At 31.1% G+C, this 24,259-nt stretch overlaps 1 protein-coding gene across 1 annotated transcript; it reads right to left on the bottom strand.

Annotated features, from left to right (window-relative positions):
* Positions 1 to 547: 547 nt before the first annotated feature.
* LOC145317235 (LIM/homeobox protein Lhx3-like) lies at positions 548 to 23,217 on the bottom strand. The gene is made up of 10 exons (XM_080158219.1): positions 23,073 to 23,217; positions 12,818 to 12,938; positions 12,250 to 12,303; positions 11,221 to 11,423; positions 11,006 to 11,117; positions 10,520 to 10,591; positions 9,782 to 9,844; positions 9,153 to 9,244; positions 1,897 to 2,046; positions 548 to 1,760 (listed from the first exon to the last, which is right to left on the bottom strand). Exons 1-10 carry the CDS (start codon positions 23,176 to 23,178, stop codon positions 1,672 to 1,674), a joined length of 1,062 nt encoding a protein of 353 aa, XP_080014345.1. The 5' UTR covers positions 23,179 to 23,217; the 3' UTR covers positions 548 to 1,671.
* Positions 23,218 to 24,259: the final 1,042 nt, after the last annotated feature.

The raw sequence follows: 24,259 nt of genomic DNA, 5'->3' as shown, positions 1-24,259 counted from the left end.
GAACCCGATCGGTTCAGCGGTTAGCGAGATCCTTCGGTACAGACACACACACAGACATTCTGTTACTTTAGTATAAGGATACAATTATATAATTGCCAAAAAAAAATTACAACAAAAAAATTGCGCTTTAAAAAAACAAACATACAACATTCACCTGAAAAGGATAAGAAATGTGAAAAATATTGAAATTTTACAAAATAATTGAAAAAATTTAGAGATTGAAAAAGTTGAATATCGTCAGACATTCAATTAATATAGAATGGCTGCGCTACGATATAATATGTTATACTAGTTGTTCCGTTCCCGACCTCTAGAGTCTAGGGTAGGGAGTGGAGGTCAGGAAAATAGCCTAAACCTACTCTAAAAACAATTTAGATCATCATTTCCGAGATAGAAAAACGTTCTGCTTTATATTATAGGATGGTAACCTAAATATTAAATTGCGATGTGGATATCTAATTACTCTAAAGAAAAAGAGGATACTGAACTAAACTTTATAAAATCGTGGATTTCAAACTATACTTGAGCCAAACGAAGTAACAAAAACTTACATATATGCACATTTATTATTAATTTTTAAACATAAGTTTTATAATATATTATATATATTAGTTCCGTTTACAATATCACTTTTTTTGTAACAATTAATACAACCATTCAGAAACAGAGTTACGCTTTCTAAAGAGCTAGGAGTTAAAGAAAAAAGATGTCATGCATAACATTTTTTCTTACAAATTACAATAAATTCCTATCCTAAAAATATTGAGCCAAAAAGAATAAAAAATAAACAAAAATAATCAATTAATATCTATAAAGTGTAAATTTGTGCAAAAAATTATTTACAGATTTGAAAAATTTGTTCAAATAAGCTTTATATTTGTATGTAAATTTAGTGGGTTTACCAAAATAATAAAAGCGGCGTCTAAATGTTGCGTGCGGGACCTATAAATGTGATGCCCTTACACTGTGAACTATCCTGACAAAAGCACAAAAAAAAACCTAACCCTTTATTTTCTATTTATTTAGAAAAAAATGGAGGTTTCGGGGTTGGATTAGCTACTTTGAGGAAACCGCCTACATTTGACAAAAAAGCTGCAGTTCATAAATAAAAACATTCGCGACCGCTGTGAGGCTTTGAAAAAGCCGCGACTTTACAAACAAGTTTATGAATTTCTTTTAAACATTATACTGACATAGAACAGATTTACTTTAAACAATAACCAAAACATTCTAGCAAAGGTTATTTCATATTTTTCTTGGGGACAAATGGGTTAAGGCAACTGAAGAATGTAAAAAAATCCTGATTTTGTGTCCCTAAGGGTCTTAAACTTTTAAAACTAATTATAACTGTAGTTCTTATTAGAATTAATTGCATTATACCAATACTCTTAAATTTAAGGAACCCAATGACTTATTCTGTCTTATTGTCATTCTAATAATCAAAAAAGTAGAGTTTTTCTTCAAGTGTGTTACTCCTTCCAAATTAATTTCGATAAAGCTTTTGGTTTTTTTAAAAATGGAATGTGAAAGTAACAATAATATGTTTGTAAATAATTCAAAAATTAATTTTACATGTAAAAACTAAAGGTAAAAGTATCTAAGAACATAAATTTTGATCAAAAAGTCTCTTTAGCTTTGGATTGAAATATGCGCGTTCAGCTCAGTATCCTATTAAGGGGGGAAGTGAGGGGCTCCCTCCCCAACTCCGACCCAAGAATCAGGTGAGGGTGGGTCATAGTCTCCTCCATCATCTAGGCCACCTGAAAAACATATAGACATTGAAAACTGTGAAAGATGTTAATTAATAAGAATGAAAAAGTCCAAAATTAGAATAGTATTTCTAACCACTGAATGTAAAATTGTTGCAAAGCTTCACTTAAAAATAAAATTTCTTACCATGGTACGGCGGACGTGGGTAGAGAGGATCAAAGTGTTCTTGAAAGTGTAGAGGATGTGGAGGGGGTGGGTGAGGGCCTCCCATGGGAGGGGGATAGCCACCCATGTCACCAGGCTCAATAACCACAGAGAAACTGTCATTACTGTCCACTGAAAATTATGAAAATGATTATTTTAAAATTAAATATGCTTCTTCAAATCGGTGGTAACAGAAAAAATCATATCACGCAACCTTTTCTTAAAAGATAATATGTCTGGTATTAATGAAAACAAAGATTTTTGCAGTTACTCTAAATGTGTTTGAGCTAATGATCTTTATATGTTTTAGTTCATTTTTGCAAATGAGAGTTAAAGAGTTTGCAAATGGAATATTGCAAGTTTTATAAGATGTTATTGCTGCAGTACTTCTGTAGATAATTATCCTTGTTTATCTCTAAAGAAAGAGATAGGAAGAAAGTAATCAAATTATAAATCATTAAGTGAGCAAAATCCAATAATAGGAGATGGATGGGAGATATTGGTAGTATTCCCTAAATTGCCACTGGAGCACTTATAACCCCCCCCCCCCCCCCCCCAACACCCCCAATCTTAAACTTGTAGAAAATATTTGTCAAGATTCTAGTAGGTAAGTATATAAGTTAAATAATATTTAGAAGTGCATTACAGGTTTTGTTAGGTTAAATTGGGTTTACTTAGTTTTATTTCATTTAAGCCTGGTTAGGCCTCACGCATTGGCTAGGATACCGCCTTCTGCGAGGGCTATACCGCTAGAGCCTGAGATGCAATTTGAAGTTAAAACCACTATAACATAAAAAATGAAATTAAGAGGATGGGGTGTAAATGGTTTGATATGCAAATACAGGGATATTTCTTGTATATTTTTGTTAACCATTATTGTATTGTATAAGTCTATCAATCTGTATTACAGACATTTATTATTAACAAACATAGGTATAATTTGATAATTTATAAATAGAATTGCATAAACACAATGAATATAACAGATGTATTCAATAAAACTTATTTTTTGTGTTATGGGTGGAGCTAAATAAAAAAATAAAACTTGTAAATTAGAATAAATAGTTGGTTTTCTGTTGGTCTATTTGTGTAATAATTTGTAATTTTTTCAAGTAGTAGTCCTATTAAATCATTTATTGAATTTTTAGCAAATGTGTTATTGAAAGTTTGAAACTAAACATATCATTGTTTTTTTTTGCAAGGCTATACATGTTTCGAATCATATTTAATTTTTTTTATCATATAAACTTAAAGGTTTATAAACTAAAATAAATAAAATTGTTTGAAAATTCACAAAACTTTAATAAAACTAGCGACATAAAATGCTAGAAAAAGAAAAAAAGAAAGAAAGAAAATATGAACTGTCTGAATTTTTAATGTAATTTGTAAAGTAGTTCCTACACAAAATTCCCCCCACAGCCCTTTATTTTCGGGCTTCAGGTTTAACACAAACACACACCCACACACACACACATTGAGTAATCCACCCAACCATAGACTTGGGATACACCCTCCAAACACACACACACACACATACACCCCATACACACACAAACACACACACACACACACACATAGTGTAATCCCTGAAAATTATTCCCTATTGACTTTGTATCCTCCTACTAGCTTAATCCTATCACTGGCACATCACTTAAAAGGGAAACTACGACACTTAAGTTTATATTGACGAATAAAGACCTTAATTCTATGACTGGCACATCACTTCAAGGGACACTATGACACTTCAGTTCATATGGATGAATACAGACCTTAATTCTATCACTGACAAATCACTTCAAGTGACACTCTGACACTTTGGTTTAAATTAGTGAATAAAGACCTTAATCATATCACTGGCATATCACTTCAAGGGACACTATGACATTTAGTTTTTATGGATGAATAAAGACCTTAATCCTATTAATGGCACATTACTTTAAGGGACACTATAACACTTTAGTTCATGTTAAAGCCTCAAAACTAGGTTTTTAAAGATTTTTTTTGAATTTTTTTTTGTAGACTTACTTCTATGAAATTATCTTCTTATATTGTGTATCTATTTTAGTTTGTTCTGCTCTACTTTTAATCTTTAAGGACTTGGAGATGCGATCCTCAATTTTCAAATTCTTTGAACGTACATATAAGACTTTTACAGAAATGCTTCGCATCCAAACTATCTATCCATGCTTGATATAAAGTTATAGAGCAGATTATGAATATTTGATTGATGTGTGCCCCGCAATTATCCAGTAGCGCTCAGGCACAAGACACAATTACTTTAGCTAGGCCCAAGGCATTATTTGTATCCTTTTATGCATTCATAGGCCTATCTCTACCTATATGACACCATATATGGGTAACGCTAGCCTATTTATGGTAATTTGTATGTGATTTACTAATATTATATGTTTATTAAAGACATTATGTTTATTGTTAAAGTAACCATGTAACCAATCAGTACAAATATGTATGCCTACAACCATGCCTGATTTACGTCACAAATTAACATACAGACATTTAATTGCACAGACAAACACTAAGATCCTGGTCCAAAGCTAATGTTATAGCATGTACCTCTTAAATTTATTTAGTTATTTATTGACTCTCCTACCATCAACTTCTCTTTCTGGCTTTAAAAGGTAATGACTTAGTTGTTTGGCATGCATTGTAGTTTAAATTTAGGACCCTTAGTACTTAGCATGAATTGAGGGCACATTTCTGTCCTACTCTACTTATGATTTTAACACTTATCCTGTAAATATTTTTCATACTTAACTTATGCACTTGTAATATAAATACACTTTATAAAAACATTTTCCTTCCTTAATACTTAATATACTTATATAATTCTGATCGAATATCAAAACCAACCATTTATTCTTAGATTAAAGCAGCATAATACTTCGCGTGGGTCTTTTGTTGAGCTTCCACCAGCTCAACCAAATTCGTATTATACTTGTGGGAATAGAGGGTTAAGCATTCTAAACAAACGAACCGACGATGAGAATGTCTATGTGTATTGCAGTAAAAGTAGGTTTTAGTAGTACTCATAGAAGAGCGGTCTCCATACCTAAATTTGGACAAACGCCCCATTCGCACACACAGACTTTAATTATTATTGATTTTAATCAAGGAGGGAGAGGACACTGGACTGTAAATTATACTGGTAACTTATAAGTTTGAAGCACATTGTCTCATTCCTACGAAATTAAGAACATACATTATTCATAAAGCAGCTGAGCAACTAAACATATCACAGTGCGATCTTTTGAAAAAAATCGGGACATCCAAAAAATCTAAAATCGACTTTTATCTATCCTAGGACCTAATAATGGCTGTAAGTAGACAGCTAGAAAAGAAATTTTTAAAAAATATTAATTTTTGGCGGGTTTATGCCATTTTTAAAAAAGGTAGTGAAAAATTTCTTTTCAGTTTTGATGATTTTCCAGATTTTTTTATACAATTTTTTCAAAGCAACCAAAAATACATTTATGTTCATCTTATGAAAAAAAAATTTATTGAGGTACTTTTCAGATACCTGTACCAATGTCAAATTAAAGAAAAAATTAAAAAAAAATTTTTTTGGTGGTGTAAATTGACATTTTGTGAGAAAATTTCACCAAAAATATTAAGATTTTAAACCCAAAAAAATCAGTTTTCTCCATTTTACATAAAAACGGACAGGAGGCCCCGGGTTTAGCAATAATAATATCAATATACAACATGTATTGTGTATAAAACAGTTTTCACAACCTGGGGCCTCTTGTCCGTTTTTGAGTAATTGAGCATTTTACAATTTGAGCATGGTTTGAACAATTTCGTTCTTGTTAATTTCAAATTTTCCCCCGTTAGAGGGGGAAGGAGTCATTTTAGAGCCCAAAGTCATCTCTGCAATGTTTTCAAACTTTTTGAGGCGGATCTTTCTTTACTTCTGCATTATTTGCCTCCGGCCAACCGTTACGCCGTTATTTGCCGCCGTTGGCGAGATTATTAACGATTTTTGCTGTTCATACGGTTTTAATGGATATTTAAGGGTTAAAGGAGTCATTAAATAAAGATGACTTATAAGTAATTTTATTTCAGCAATTAAATTTGCTAAATTTCATGTGTTCTAAATTAATTTGTATTTCTAACTGGTTTTGGTCCAGCAGAAATTCAAATATGGGTATTAATTATAATATTGCAAAAACATTATATACGCATCAGAGAGAGAGAGAGAGAAATATACGTTTGAGAGAGAATATAATATAAGTAATTATGTTTATATTCTTATAAAACTTTAAATGAAGATAGCTAGACTTAGAATAAAGGTATTAACACAAAATCAAAAGTGTTTTGAAAATTATGTTATTGTTGTTTATATCTTATACTGGACCTACCTAAAAATGCCGGGACTCGAACTGGGTGCACCTGACGCTATATTCTTGTTCACAAACATTGTTTGCATTGAAGAAATATTTACATAGACGTTAATTTTGTTAAAATATTCCTATCCTAACTAAAGTTATGAAGTTTTATAGATTTTTTAAAAATAGGGTAACTTCGCTCCTCCAAAACAGCAAGACGTACTTACCAAATGCACATTAGAAGTTAACAGAGGCAAAATTTCAGTTATTTCCGAGTTAAAGCAAAAGAAATTACATCATTTCTTCAAATACAAGCTTATTTATTGAAGTTTACTTTTGTCTACTCTAAATGTCCCGTTTTTTGGCAAAAGATCGCACTGTGCATATGTTGCCAAAATAACAAAGTTAAGCATTGTCCCTTTAACAAACAAAATATAATGAAACAGACTTATTAATATAATAAGAAGTGCTTTAACAAATATAATTTCATATTTCTATCAATTAATCAATTAAGGAATATATCAGAATTTAAAATATATTGGCATAAACCAAAACTTTCATGCATGTGTTAATGGTTTATTGGCTAAAGATGATTTTTATACAAATAAAAGTACTTCTTTTTTAAATTGAGGAGATTATGCTTTCTCTTATATTTACCCATTTCACTTATGAAATATTTATTAGAAAAAGAACTGTTTCTATGGAATTTTCATATTTTCATAAATAAGTTTTGTATTTGGTTGTTGACAAAGGAGTGCCAAACTAACCCACGCGGTAGGGGCGTGATTTAAATATATATAGTACACATTTATCTTAACTTAATTTAGGGGGTTACATATTATTACAACGTAGTTATAAGACTTGGGTAGCAATAAAATGAGACGTTGGGTATCCCTCTAACTGAACCGATTTTTGATTAGTCAATGGTCTAAATTTGTCTCGGCCAGGATATGATTAAAAGCCTAAACTGGCCAAGGAATAGCCGAGTACAATATTTTTAAACTTAAAAAATTAAAAATAAAGAGCTAAATGATTGATTGCGTCTTTCTCTTTTTATCGACAGACGCACTTGGATATATTATTTTCATAATTAATTATATGTATTTCCCATGTTAACGTCACCTTATGTGTAAATTTGGTGAGCTACATTATTGAGTAGCGTTGTTAAGTTAGGATGGAAGAATTTTGTAATGAAAGGGAAAGTGGGGTAGAGGATAAGGGATGGGGTAAAACGGGTTATCAAAAAACCAAAATTTCTTGCCAGTGGAACAAATTCTACCTTGTATTTGAGGATAAAATGGTTAAGTTAAACTGGATAGAGAGAGATTATAAGGGATAATAACAAGCCAGGGGGATGCAACTTTTATATCAATAAAGGGTGTCCCAATAAAAATTTTTGATAAAAGCTCAAGTTGGCTTTGAAATAGGCAAAATATGCTTTTAAATGGTAAAAAAAGATGATTTTCTGTATGTTGTTAAAAAATGATGATGACTTTAACATACCTTTAATAGTTTTAATTTAATAAAGAGGCTGTTAAAGATGGAAGGTTTAAAATGATGTTTATTTTCTACATTTTCTTTTTTAGTTACCACCCTTTACAAATTATATTGTTCTAACTTCCCCATTGTCATTCATGGTGCACAGTGCATAGAATACACTCCCCATCAGGGATTTCAAGGGATAGAACGATAAATTTATATGCATCTCCAATGATGATAAACAAAATTACTTCTAAAGATTAAAATTATTGGTCTGAAAGTTTGGACATTCGATAAGAGTTTCAAAAGTTTTGAGTCAACGCATGGTTATTAAACTTTGGGTACCAGTGTAATTTACAGTCTATTGTCCGCTTCCTTCCTGACTCGCCATAGTGAACAGGGAGCATAATTTGATTATTTTGACAGGTACGCATCAAACATTCAAAGAAAACTCCTTGCTCTAAGGGATATTTTATCTTAAGAAAATTTATTTTGCCTCCAAATTTTCTATTTTTTATTCTATACAGCGGTAAGTTGTCCATTGTAAACATTTGGACTATAAAAAACAATGAATTTTGTCTCACTTATGATTATTTTAGAAAATCAGATGACAAATAATTTTCCTTTAGATGAATTATCACTCTCTAACTCCCGTAGCACCCAGGAGACACAAAAGAAAACTCAAAAATGTTTTGAAATATGAAATTATATGCAAATTCTTGTATTTTGAATTGAAAAAAATTGAAGAAGTATGGGAAGTAGTAGTAATCCCGATTATTCATCTATTGTTATAATTTTTTTTAGATATAACTTTTTATTTTTGTGTACAAAATTTATTTTCCTTGTTTTTGATGCATCAAATATTAAAGCATTTTATTGGAATGTTATCAAATTAGTTGGGATTTATTGTTTTTGTGTCAATTCTCGGGGGAGATACCTTACATGGAGTAGCAATATCCATTCTAACAACCATGGATCTTACAAAAAACCTCCCCCTCTATATTTTTGATTCTTTTGTAATATAATATTAGAAATATTAGGTTGGGCCAAGAAAGATTTAGGGTTAAATTACAACATAATTAAAATAATTAACAATGCATGGGGAGGGGAGTAATTATATTGGTCCCTTAATAGATGAATGGGATACTACCCATGGATATATATCTTTTTTTAGTGTTAAGAGGGGGGGGGGGTAAGAGAGGGGTTTGAGAGGTTATAGAGGCCCACTGGGGGAAATAAAGAAATAATTTTGTTTTAGGGAACAAAGGGCAATTTAGAAGTTCTAGAAATTCTTCTTCTTTGTAAATTAAAATTTTTGAACTGAATTTACTAGTTAAGATAAACTCACCAAACCCAACTTTCAAAAAACAAATCCAGTTGACTATCTCTGTTTTATACACAAGAATAACTTACATTGTGAATAGTCCAAGTCCAGTTCACTATCTCTATCACTGTCAGTTCCACCCCGCTTCTCTCGTCCGGGGGACATGGGACTTTTCAACCCCCTGAACAACAAATTTTTATAGAATGTTTAGATTAGGTTGAAGCCATTGGTTCATGTTATTGCAATGACAAAATAGTTGGATCATGGAACGAAAACGAAGAAGCGAGTTTCCACAGTAGCTTTTATCCTATTGCTAGCCCCTGCGGAGGACTCTAACCCTGCGGGGCAATCATCAACATTTACCTAACCCAATTTTACCTAAAATAACCTATGAAAGCTGCTATGAAAATATGGTGAAACCAGCTACTTCGTTTTCTTTCCATGATCCAAAATATTTTAATAAAATCCAAATCGGGGGAGTAGCAAGAATTTTTTTTGTTGACAGAAATTTTAATTCAAACCTTTTATATTACATTCAATTTTAAATTACTGACAAAATATGGAGATACGGAAAGTCTCATGTGTGACGTCATAAAAATATGTCTAAATCCATCTCTTTTTACGCATTTCCTTTTCCAATTCTCCTCTCATCCTTCCTTTTAAGACGTATTTTTATGACGTCACACATGACACTTTCCGTATCTCCATAAAATATTACCTAAAATATTGTCCCCATCTAGCCCTACCAGCGTCCTTCTTCAATCTTTTCTCTTTAGCTCGCCTAAAAAAATTCAACTTTGAAATAAATAAATCCTCAAAAAAACCATGTTTTATAGGTGGCATACGATCTCTAAAACAGTATTCACATTACTGACTTTATAAATTTTATAATTTTTGCCATGTGTTGAAAATTTTTAATTACTAAAATTACTTTACTTTTTTGGTATAATTTACCACGCCCAAGGAAAACAGAAAGATAATGTGTTTTAAGTATATAATACGGTCTGTTGTGTATTTTGACGATTTTGGATGGGTAAGGTAGGACAACGCCTTATTTATTTTATTCCCTCTTTTTAACATTCTCATATCATTTTGGAATAACATAAAAACTTTCATGATTAATTTTAAGGGTGGAAAAAATAAAAATTAATTTAAGAAATAATTTCATGCATGTTGGACAAAAACATCCAGGAGGTGGGGGGGGGGGGGGGGAGTGAGGAGGTATCCCCCCAACATTTTACATATTGATATTTATAAGTGGTGAAGCCATTTTAGACCCCCTATAATTGTTGAATTCGCACTCCTCCCCACTTGAAATTTTGTACCTAATAACCCTCCCCCCTCTCCAAAAAGCTTGTACGTCTTTGTGTTTTCCGTTTATGGCTACAGTTTCTTCGTAGTTTTATATTGCTGCTTTAAAAGCAAATTGTTGCTTTTTATTTAAAAAGATTTTTACCTGTTTTGAAACCATACTTGAACAACTCTCATATCAAGGCCTGTATCAGCTGCTAACTGTTCACGTACATGTCTATAATATAAATAACTTTCTTTTATTTTTTTTTTAAATCAAAGATTATCAGTAAAATATTCATACTTATCAGGGTTCTAAAGGGATAAGACAATGGCCGATAAATTTATGTATTATTCCGATAAAGATGTATAAAATTACTCATTCTCTTTATACCAATTAGTGGTTGAAAGCTATGGACACCTAACTTAATCAACCAACCAATCAAAATTCAATGAAAGTTCCTAAAACTGTTCAGCCAACTTATAGGAAATATTTATTATAAAACTTTAGGGACTAGTGTAATAAACAATCCAATGTCCCCTCCCTCCCAGCATACTTATAATTAATTTTATGTAGTTTCGACTTAACTAAAGTGTTTGATTTCAAATTAATAAGTCTCAGAAAAAAACTGCAAAAATAAAATAAATATACCTGGCAGGTTTTGGACTGGTTTTATAAGCATTTTTCAGCACTTCCATTTGTCTAGCTGTGATTGTAGTTCTCGGCCTCTTGTTGCCGTCGGTGCCGTCATTATAATCTGCGGCTAAATAAAAAAAATACTTTCAGATTAAGTACAATTTGTGGGCAAATGGGTGGTCATAAAAAAATCAGTTCCATTCAACAAACAAAAATTGTTGTTTTCATACCTTTGGCTTTCGCACTATCATAGTCTGCTTTGCAGAGAAGCTTGTTGTCCTCCATCAGGTAGAATTCATCACCAGTGTCCAGCTTCCTGGAGCAGAGCACACAACCGAAACACTCGACATGATAGACGTGCTCCTGTGCCTTCCTCACCACGGTGCTGGGGGGAATGCCCTCGCCACAACCGGAGCATTTACGTCCAAATTTTCTGAAATGTTATTTATCTTATTTTTTATTGTTCATTTAAAATAAATTCTAGTTCTAGTTAAAGGGTTGCTATGCCAGGTCAAAGAAATTGTTAACTGAAAATAGAACATGTGTAGTATACAAAATCAACCAAAAATGTATTGCAGAAATGAATTTGTCTTGGCAAAAAGTTGATTAAAAGAATGCAAAAACATCTTGACTTATATGTCTGACACTTTGTAACTAGCACACATTTGCAACTGTCAGGTTTTTACCCATTTTTTTGTGCTTGAAAGGATGCATTGCTTTTACACAGCTAGAAATTGCATTCCTTTCATTTATTTGAAAACAAGTACAATTGAATTAACTCTTCTTTCTATAATAATTCAGAAATACACAAGGGAGGGGACATTTGACTGTAAACTATACTGAGGTGGATTCTTAAAAAAACCCTCCAAAATCACATAAAAAATTTACTTAAATTAAATAAAACCTTATGTTATTAACCCTTCTATGATTTTGTATAATTTTTGTAGATTTATAATGTGATTTTGGTGGATTTTTCACGAAAACAATTATGCCCCACTAAGCGATTAGTGGGGCAAATTTTTTTAAGAATCCACCTCTGGTCCCTAAAGAATTATGAACACGTGATTGGCTGAAAAACTTTGGTAATTTAAAAAAAAACCTTAATTGAGTTGTACAAACCAGCATTCCAAACTTTTCCATCAACAATTTTAATCTACAGAAGAGGTTATTTGGGGTACAGCAATTAATCACCCATTGTCTTATCCCTTAAGTTCCCTGGAATGCCAGATATATAGCATAAAGTTTTCAAACAAATTTACCTGAAAAAATCTTCTCTGCAATAAACTTCACCATTTTTAGCAAAACACTTATCCCTAAAAACGTCAGAAATAGAATACTTTTTAAGACATATAATGACTAAAACACATGACTATGGATGATTTGAGTATTATAGGTATATAGAAGTAATGTCACGTACAAAAGTATTAAATTTGGAAAGAGAAGAGAGAAAAACGAATAGCATATTAATAGTTAAAAGGCTTAGAACGCTCAAATACCATCTAGAAACAGAAGCGCTTAAAAATGTCATGTGTGACGTCAAAGAAAGGAGGGTTGAGAGGAGAAGTGGGAAAGAAAACCCCCTTAAAAAGAAATGAATAATAGGAACACAGTAATAGTGTCTGACTGATTATGACGTAACAAAAAAAAATTAGCCAATGAGAGGCCACTATAAATTTTACCATTGGTTAATAACGGCCTCTCATTTGCTATTTTTTTTGTTACGTCATAATTAGTCAGACACTATTACTGTGTTCATTAATAGACTTATTTTTATGACGTCACACATGACACTTTCAAGTGCTTCCTAGAAAATAAGTCTGAATTTACCTTAGTGGGTGTTTACAAGAAGCACAAACAAGACACTTTGTATGCCAAGGAGTTTCAAGTACACGTAGAATATATCTTTCAAGGATCATCCCCCCGCAGGCTCCGCATTTAGGTATCGTGGCTGAAATACAGATAAAATAGTTTAATTTTTATCTCAAAGATGGCAATAGTTGAAAATAAATTTACATATAGGAGTCTTATATAGCCTAAATAAAACAAAATATATTATATTTTTATCTACTAGATGTTGTGCCTATTGTTTTTTGGACAATTAGTACATATAAAAGCCAAAAGACATTACATTTGGTTTATACTTTTTTTTTAAATTGAAGTTTTTTTTTTTAAATTTAACTGGCCTAATTCAAATATTTCTAGAAAAGCAAAATAAGACAATTTGAAATCTTTTTTAGAACAAGTAGGAAAAAAGACTTTTATTTTATCATTTTGATTAGATTCACAAATTACTTTAAAACTGTCCCTAATTTTTATATTCCCTAGATAAAAACACGTCCTAAAACTAATTAATCAACACATACATTATGTGTCAATGATCATAATAACTTCACTTAAAGTAGTTTTTTATATACAATATAAGTTGTATAATTCTCACCCCATATCAATTAAGGGTTGAATTTGTTCCACTGGCAAGATTTTTTGGTCTTTTGATAACTCGTTTTACCCCATCCCTTATCCTCTACCCCACTTTTGCTTTCATTACAAAATTCTTCCATCCTAACTTAACAACGCTGCTCATTAATGTAGCTCACCAAATTTACACATAAGGTGACGTTAACATGGGAAATACATATAATTAATTATGAAAATAATATATCCAAGTGCGTCTGTCGATAAAAAGAGAAAGACGCAATAAATCATTTAGCTCTTTATTTTTAATTTTTTAAGTTTAAAAATATTGTACTCGGCTATTCCTTGGCCGATTTAGGCTTTTAATCATATCCTGGCCGAGACAAATTTAGACCATTGACTAATCAAAAATCGGTTCAGTTAGAGGGATACCCAACGTCTCAATTTATTGCTACCAAAAGTCTTATAACTACGTTGCAATTATATAAAAACCCGTAAATTGAGTTTAATCAAAGGAGTATACTACACATTTAAATCACGCCCCCATCCCGTGATACAGCATGTCATTAATTTGTCATCGACCCAATTAAGAATATTAGTATAACATTTTAGAAAGGATAGTCCAATATTTTAATTTTTTACAATAAATAAAATATTGATTTATTTGTTATTTCGTTTTATACTCAAGAATACTTTTGATAAAGAAGAACAATAATATCCAAAAGAAGCACAGAAATAAAAATTTATATTGGATTTTTAAAATAAATCTACAAACAAGAAAGTTACAGGCATTTTGCAAGAGTGTCAACTTTATTTAAGTTGCTAATATAGTTCTCAGATATTGGTCAATATTTTCCTTCATGGTCAGGGTTGTGTGTGAGGATTAGGGTATCCTTTTATTAGCCAGCTCGGAGAAACATTTTTTTTAGGGTATGCTAGAATCTCTCACAATATCTACATTCATGGAGTGTCCTTTGTAAACAAAAAAAAGGGTAATTGTCCATTTAAAATGATAATATGTTAAATTAAGCAAAAATGATGTTCCCACGAGTGGTCTATTTAAAAGTCAAACAATTATCTTCATGACACTAGACGATAAAAGAAAAAAATGGAAACCGAATTAAACGGCCAATATTTATATCATTATTAATGATATTTGAAGTGCAGATTCTCTACGATCGGTCAATAAAGATCTCCAATAAAGATATTGTAAAATTGCTTAAATTTAAATGAGCAAAACTTTTAAAAATTACTCTTCCAAAAAACATGTTTAATCCTTTCCTGGACCTATAAGAAGCTTCACCGAACAGGAGAACAATATCAGTTCTCCGGTTTGCGAGATTTTTTGATAAACAGACAGACATCCTGTTACATTAATATTAGGAAAAGCAAAAATAGCTTATTATAGTGACCAACCATCCATTGTATCCTTACATAGTCCTTATGATAAATACTATTAATAATTTGTTGACACTCAGCAACAATCATCATATACATTCATACAAACATAAAATAGGGTGACCAAAATTTTCCTACAGTTAAGAAAATAATGTAATTTTAGTAGAAATGAAAATACTTTAGTTTCAATTATAGATATATTTGCTCATGCCTTGCCTTGATGGCGATGTCTAGATCCATTAGGCACAATAATATCTGCGGAGCATCTATAGAATTAAATCCTAAATTTTATGTATTTTAAGTCATAGCAATGTATGTAAAAAACAACCACCCTAATAGTATATGTAATTTTCTGCTTAATCAACTAATAACAGATTTAAAAGGTTTTGAAAGTTTTAAAAAGCAAAAAAATCCTCAAAAATATTTTTATAAAAATCTACTAAAATTATCTTTGTCTATTCCAAGTCAATTAATAAAATGATTTTTAAATATAATGAAAAGTAGCCAATATTCATGAATAATGATTTGCTAACATATGTATATATTTGTCATATAACTTATTAACACAAAACGGATGGAAGGGTAGGGAATACATCCGTTTATTGGGGGAGGGGGAAATCTGTCACTTTGTCGTATGAAGGAATTAAGAAGGGGAGGGGAAATGGTTAGGTCCATAAATTGGAACACAGTAATAGTGTCTGACTGATTATGACGTAACAAAAAAAAATTAGCCAATGAAAGGCCGTTATTGACCAATGGTAAAATTTATAGTGGCCTCTCATTGGCTAATTTTTTTTGTTACGTCATAATCAGTCAGACACTATTACTGTGTTCCATAAATTGCTCAGACCGTAAAACAAGTTGAATGATATTAATCCCTTTTATGCTAAGTCGCTCTCTCTCTCTCTCTCTCTCTCTCTCTCTCTCTCTTTATTTCTTTCTCTCTCTCTATCTGTATATTCTCTCGGATGCTTAATCCGAGGGTTTTTCAAGCTCTTTAAAGATTGGAAAGGATACGGTTGGGTATTCCTGTAAAACCAACAAATCTAAAATTTTGAAATGGCCAAAACAAAACATTAGAACTCATAAACTAAATAATGTTTATAATTGATTATAATTAATTTTTGATCTTTTTTTTTCTTTGATAATTTCCTCATGGTGAAATATTCTTAAAAGTTTACTAACACCAGCACTTTCTCTTGTGGCTTAATTAAACTATTTTAGTTTGAATTTTTACCAGCTTACCCAAGAACTGTTTAAAAACATCTTAACATGAAGTATCTGGGTAAAAAAAGGGTAAATACATAAATTATAAGCATTTTTATCAATTTCAAAGCTGTGTTTTTTTCCACTTCTGAATAGATGCCTCTATCCCTAGTTGTTAGTAATGAATATCAATTCTGTTCCCGTCACTCAGGGATAGGGGAATAGCTATATCACTTTTTTAGACATTGAAACAATAATATATTTACATCCAGGGCTCTAAATCATCATGTCAAAGCTTCAATATAGATATTATTTAGATCAGGAATATCTAAGCTTTATATTTTGAGGGGGTTAAAATGGTGAGTTTCAAAGGATTAAAGGGAGTAAACACCCCTTAACCCTTACCCTTAGATGTCTATGATATATATGACACTGTATGAAATGGTAATTTTAGAGCAAATGCGCTTGGAATATATTTCGGAGAAGTAAAATCGCGCAAGAAATCTTTAACATAAAACTAAATAATGTAAATCCAGGACTTTGCAAGCTTTTGTTCTTACACCAAAATAATTTAGAGATGTTCAATTTCATGTTGCTAATGACATATCCCTGAATCCCTGTCTGAAGTACCATCTGGCGACTGTTGGCCATTTATTGGTCCCTCGCCAGAAATACTCCAGAGTACCATTTACTTTATTATCTATGATCACTGATAATATAATTCACTTTGTCAGTCTGTCTGTGTACAACTTTAGTGGGGGGAGGGGGGGGGGGGTGCTCTCATAAATGGTGGAAATATGTTGCTGAAAATAAAAAAAATAAGTTTGATCTATCAAATTTATTCATTTCATATTTTTTTTTAATAAAAAAGAATCATATAGTAAATAAATAAAAAAGTTTGAATAATCAATATTTTTTTAAAAATGTTATGATTCTATTTAAATTTTTTTCTGATAACATTAACTAACTAAGCTACCAAATGCAACAATAAATCCTCAAAATGTCTAAATTTTCGCCCTGTAAATACTTTGCCCCCATAGCATTATGGACGGATAAAGTGAGTCACAGAGTAGCTTTGCTGCTAAAAAGTTAATGTATAATTTTTCAACTAACATAGGGAGTTAAAAGGGAGGATACGCAGGGTGTAATGGGCGTTGAGAAAATAGTTTAAGGAGCTGTTAAACTATAGGACAGGGCTCACAATGAATAGTTGGAACAGATGTCTAATGGAATTAAACACATTGAAAGCGAGTCAAACGGATAAATGTTATATGTTGTAGATTTGGATACTCTTTCCAGTTTTCCCTTCTCATAGGAAAGGTTATTAATATCAATAGTATTTTTTTATGACTTGTCATGTGTTAGACTGTTTTCAATACACGAAAGAAATATAAAAAGAATCTTTTATAACTTTTGTATAAAAAGCTTTTGAAACAAATATTTAGGGTTTCTTTGCAAAAATATCAATAAATTCAAATTCCCTTATTTTTTTTATGAAGTTTTAAAAAAACTTGTAAAATCAGATTTATAAAAAATTAAACATTATCTTTAAACAATACTAGTCAAAACTGGATGCTTGGGTACATGTCGTTTTTACAGCATTTATAAGTGGCCAAAGCTAACATATTCCAGTATGGCTTCGAAACCGATTAATATCCGGTAGATTAGAACCGGTTCTCAGCCATACTTAAAAAGTCATGCCCCTCGGGGCTAACAAAACTGGTATTAATCTTTTAATTTTATTTTAGTATTCGTGAAAATTGTCTTAATACGATTTTATATATGATTTTTATTATATTCGCGGAAAGCTGTCTATAATACGATGCGAAACATAACTTTTATCAACTTACAAAATCATTTACGCCAAATCAATTACAGTTAAAACGATATAAAAAAACAATCTGCATTTACCATTACCAATTATATTATATCTTATATGATACAATAGGAACACAACAGTCTAACATGGATATTAATGATCAGTATTGTGTATATAAATTCCCTGACTATAGTAGAGCCTAATCTATTGTCTTACTTTAGTTTATTAAATTATCTGTCATACAGCCTACTCTGTACTTCTCCAAACCAATCCTAACTCAATTTTCCCGTTACTAGTGGCTTCTCCCCTAGCCTGCATTGAACCTGCCCTGTGCCAATATCTAAATCTAGCAGACATACACACATAAAGTCATTCTTTATTAATTATAGAGGATTTCCTGAACACAATTTCATAACTCTTTCATTTGGTTAAAACATACCTTTAAGTGGTATAATCCCTTTAATAGATAAGTAGAATGTATATACCTCCCTTCTAAAAACTTGTATCTAGACCTTGCAGGGCTTAAACCCTGCAAGGTTCTTTTAAGCTTCATCAAATCTAACCTTAAATAGGCAGCTTAAATCTTCGCAATCAGTTAAGGTATATTATAAGATAAAAATAAAATAATTTACATACACTCTTATATCTATTTGAAAAGCTAACTTCATAAAAAGTTAAAGATTCCACTTAATTGCCTTAGTCTCTATAGGTAAATTAAGAATCTAATAAAAACAACTACATTTAAAAGTCTTTGATTTCTTACTGAGTAGGATAAGAGACAAACATTTTTAGTTCAATATTTTAAAGGTTTTAATGGTTTACAAATAATATCCAACCAAAAGTTTTTATTTCAAATTGGGGGAAAATTTTAAAAAAGCAAAGAATTACAATTTTGCAATCAGCAATGAACTCTTTTTGTTTCTCACTTACCTATCCTCGGATTCCTGTATTATTAATGCATTACTTGTTTTTCCTTGATTCCTTTGCATTCTGTTCAGTAGTTTAGAAACTAAGATGTAGTCATAAGTATATGGAGAAACAAAAAGGTGTGTAGATAAAATGAAAAATTTAGAGGAAATTATTTTCTAATATAAATCTTAAATTCTTATATAAAATTAATATGATATCCGTCAGTGTGTCAAAATATCTCTCTAGTTTTATTTTATTAAAACAGTTTTTAAAGGTTTTTAAATGATAAAATTGAAAGTTAAAGGTTAATTCCCCCCTCCTCCCCCCTCCTACAATCTATAAAGGAGGGAGGGGAGGGCATTTGGGTTAGAAATTAAACGTAAATGACTTTTAGATGAAATATACTTTTGAAATTTCTTTGCTAAAGATAGTCAGATATCCTGTTACTTTTATCTAAGGATTATAACTATTTCCAATGATTTGTTTGAAAATCTTTTACTTATCCTAGTATTCCCAGAAAAGAACAGATACCAGACTCTTATTAATTAGGTTAGAAACACAACCAAACATCAAAAATTAAACCAGACAATAACAATAAATAATTAGAAATAACTTTTCTCGTATTCATTCGAAACCGATTAATATCCGGTGGGTTAGAACCGGTTCTCATCCATACGAAAAAACTATGTCTAGCATCTTATTATATCCAGTTTTTACGAATTTAAAAATGCATTTCGGGGCTAAAAAAACTGGTTATTTACTAAGTATATTTGCGATTACTTTTATTTAATGAAATCTTCTAATTTTTAACATGTACAAAACGGCCTGCTGTATTGCATCAAGATCCATGTAAGATCTATATAGGAAATAAACGTCTATAATCGAGCTCGAATTCTCCAAGTAAAGAATGTTAAAAACTCATATTGCTCCAATAATCCCTATTAAATTCTCATTGACCAGAACGATAAGACCCATTATTCTACTTTTAGCATCATTAATTCAGTTTTTTTAATTCATGTTGCTATTTGAGTAACATTGAAGTATTTGATTTCTATTCATAACACAGAAAATTTAAATTTATAATATAGTAAATCTAAGAAAACTTAGTTTTAATATAAATTGATTCATGCGACACTCCCGTAATGTGGTCTGATATTAAACTAAACATTTTAACCCTTTCAGGACAAAAATTTGAAATGAAAAATATTAGGTGTATATTCTTTTAAAATGTTAAAAAAATGAGGCAAAACGTTATATCGTGTATTGTTACATTAAATATAGATAAAACAAAAAATTACTGAATAAATCAGTTAAACAGATATTATAAAATAAGACGTTAATTAAAGTCGTAATCTTTATGTGCAGCTTAATATTTTTAAAAGAAAGAGAGAGAACGGGTAGATAGAGAGAGAGGTAGAGAGAGAGAGAACGAGGGGAAAGAGAAAAGAGAGAGAGAGAGAACGGGGGGATATATATAGAGAGAGAACAGGGGGATAGAGGGAGAGAGAGAGAGAGAGAGAGAGAGAGAGAGAGAGAGAGAGAGAGAGAGAGAGAAAGAAAGAGAGAGAACGAGAGAGAATTAGGGGATAGAGAGAGAGAGAACGAGAGAGAATTAGGGGAGAGGACATAACAGTTTCAAAAATTTTAATGTCGAGTTTGAATTCAATAGGACAATTCTAATATGCCTAAATTAACAATCAGAACTATCTGTTAGGGATATTTGGATGGACAGACCAACCCCCACTGTAGAATAGTTTTGCTTTTAACAAGAAATAGATCATTAATATTATACAATCCCTTTTCAAACTGACCAATAAATGAGGTCCATACTGGCAAGCTATGTTGGGAATATTTACACAGTTTTTCAGCCATTGATTAGTAAATAAGAAAATCACATTTTCCCCTAATCCTAGCCAACAGCAGACGAACGGACAGACATTTTGAATTATAAATGAGATTCGCTACTAAATAACAGCGGAAAATGAATTTTGCAAATGTTCCATTATAATCTTGATAAAAAATGTAATACAAAACAAATATTTTAGCTATAGGCGTACAGAAGTGCATTGCTTTCCAAAAAAATAAACCTTCTATATTAAATAGCAGAAGGGAAAATAAACATTTCTCATACAGTAATTTTATTTATTTCAGAGCACTTAAGACAGAAAATAAAACTTTTTAAATTTAAATTTTTTGACTTCGGTACTAACATTTAACAGAAAGGATGACAAAATCCATAACTATAGAAGCTCTTGAATTAAAAAAATAAAAGGCAAAGCAAATGAAAGCAAAAAGGGTGCACAAAAGACAGACATACTGAGTAATGATACTTAGTGGTATTTGAATCTTTACACAAAAAATATCTTCGATAAAAGCTGGGAAAATTATTTAAGAGCATTACCGATAGACCGACAGACAATATTATTCTTAGAGTATACATGCATTGGTCAGCAAACATAAAATAAGCCTTCTGTCTTAACCCTGAATTCTTAATAAATCGGATTTTATACCTTAATATTTGCTCAGCCTTCTACCTTTCCAGTACGGATATTTAATATTACATTACAGACCAGTGAACAACGTGAGCTGTAGGCTAGTAATTTTATAATTGTACATTTTATTTCCGCGGAAAACAGTTTATAATACGATGTGAGAAATAACTATTCTTATTTTTTAGTTTTATGCATGGTTGTATCGCAATCGCATTATTCGTCAGTTGGCTGCTCAATCTACCTCAATTCCATCTAATTTTTAATTATTTTTCTCGTATTCATTCGAATCCGATTAATATCCGGTGGATTGGAACCGGTTCTCCTCCATACGGAACACTATGTCTATCATCGTATTATATCCAGTTTTCTAAAAAAAAATTAGCTTTTTCCCAGAAGATTAGATCTTCATTAGAGACCAGAAACCTTATGGGGCTTTCTAGAGAATATTGAGTAATCAAAGAATTTAAAGCCAATGAGCCATAAGTAAAAAATAACTCATATAAATTTTATCAGAACAAATGAAAGAATTCTTTAAACTGTTGGTAAAAATACTGATGTTTGAAAGGTTTCTAAATGCGTACAAGTTGAAGAAACCTTAGGTAATAAATGAGTAATTAAATAATTTGTAAGAAAAGTATATTCAAAATTTAAAAAATATTTTCTTCTAGGAAATAGATTTGCTATTAATAACTTTACTTGTTTTTGTGAAAAATCAAATATTTTTCTTTACAAATATGAGAAAATAAAAATTCGAAAACACCAAAAAGTTAAACGTACTACTAAAGTCAAAGAAACATAAAAACCTTTTTTAAAATCCAACGTAACAGTTAAAAATCAAATTTTTTAATTTAGAACTTAATTTGACTTTGATTGGTGTACATCGATTATATTTATAAAACTTAAATGTAATGAATTATATTTTTTGTAGCAATAACCTATTTTGCTTCCTTCTAAATTAATCCGATTAAAATATACATATATTTATATATGGATATTTAGATCTGAATGAAACCTAGCGAAAAAGTGTAAAAAATCTGCCTTCGAGCCACAGCTACAATTAGACTGTTTTATATATTAATATTACTAGACAGGGAAGTAAAGTCTAAATGGATAAGTTGCACTGAAGAAGATTATTATGTATTTTTACGTGATTAGCCGCTTATCGATCAGCTTTATCTATTAAAGACATGCAACCTTTTAAATATATGGTATCCTTTTTTAGTACTTTGTTTTACTTAGAGATATTTTAAATTTCGTTGAAGATCCCATAGAAAAGAAAATCACTAAAAATATTAATAATGTATATATATCCTTATTATTAAGTAATAGGATATCTGTGTGTCTGTACATAAAGATCTCGCTAACCACTGAACCGACAAGGTTCCCCTTTACAGTAGCTTCTCGGAAGTTTAATAACTATTTTGGGTTGGATCGACTTTGGAAATTTTTTTTCTCTTAAAACAAAAATTACAAACGGGGGTTGAAAAACTTGAGTTATAAATGTTTATATTTTATTTCTAAAAATAATTGATCTTTTATTTTTTTGTAAGAAAGTAGTAAGGTTTTTTAATTAAGATCTCGGTATTTTATGAACTATCTAATTAATAAATTTTAGGGTCTTTTCACACAGGTTTCAAGATTGTTGCTTTAGTCTTGCCTAACCTTCCCTAGCCTAACACATCAAACATATGTAAATTATAATTTTATTACTAAATATATTTTTTTCAGTATTTATATTTTCATAAGATTTTTGTCTTGTTTGTCAAATATAAAGAACCATTTTAAAATAAGGACACGAGCGCAAAAAATAACACCATTTAACAAAAACTCAGAACTAAATTTGTACCTTCAAGCTCTTTATTTTGTGTAAGAAGTGCTAGGATAACATCAGCATTATGAACACCTTCACCAAGGACAGGTGCATCATAATTAGCACCTGCTGTCACCTCCATTTCAATCACCTTGTCTCCACCACTCTATGTACTATACTCAAATATAGAAACATTTTCAAACACAAAAAAAATCTTCCTCTGGGAGCATCCAGCGAGGCCGGCCTCTGATTGGTCCAGCTGTGTCGAAATATTTATTGGTTCCGGCCTCTCATTGGCTGGGGGAACCTAAATTTGGCGGCAATTATGAGTGTATGTTTATTGGAATCCTCGGATTATTGTTGGCGCTTATTTTTGCGCCAGACAAATAATGTAACACATTGAAAAGTGTAAGAAACGGGTTTGCAAAAAATATTGTCATTTTTGGGATCAAGTATACAGCAGGGCTTTAGAGTTTAAACAAAACAATTAACAGCAAAGTATTTCAGTAATATACATGTTTTATTGTTATATCAATATTTTTCATGTCAATTAAGAGATTAATGTGATAAAGAATAATCTTCTCTTTTAGTGTATTAAAGTAGTAAGCGTTTTTTGTCTGTCCCGAAGGATCTCGCTAATCGCTGAACCGATCGGGTTCTCCTCAACAGGGTAGCTTCTCATATTTCCTGGGAAGGTTTATAACTATTTTGAGGGAGGGTACCACCACCCTTCCACGAGAAATCACCCCTAGAAAAAAAATTCCCCCTCCCCCAAATTTTTTTTTTACTTTTTCTTTTAAAATTTTAAATAAGAAATTGGGTTATCAAATTCGACTCTCCCCTCCTCAAGTGCCCCTAGAGGCTTCTAGGGGGCGTAGCCGCTAGTTTTGAATATAGTAAAAGAGTAAAAAAGAATACCTTTCTTTGTCAATTGTATAGAACTGTCTTTATTCGTGTAAAATAAGTATTTTCTTTATTTTACTTTTTAAGGATTAAAAAAAGTATTGAGATAAGGATATATTTTGAGAAGTTATACCAATTATACCATTGTTATTCTCTTGTTAAAACGTCATTCTTGGATATATTGTTAGAATTAAATTTTGTATGCATTATCCTTAACGGTCGGGGGGGGGGGGGTCGTTGAACGCCGCCCCCTCCGGTTTTTTCTATCTCATTTTCTGTGTGTGAAAGATAAAGAGCCCAAACTGCGTGACTTTTTATGT

This window comes from Acartia tonsa, chromosome 4 (assembly GCF_053477335.1).
Source record: "Acartia tonsa isolate MP-2025a chromosome 4, ASM5347733v1, whole genome shotgun sequence".
Classification (NCBI taxonomy): domain Eukaryota; kingdom Metazoa; phylum Arthropoda; class Copepoda; order Calanoida; family Acartiidae; genus Acartia; species Acartia tonsa.
The sequence above is the reverse complement of the archived record's forward strand: the minus strand, read 5'-3'. Positions and strand labels throughout refer to the sequence as shown.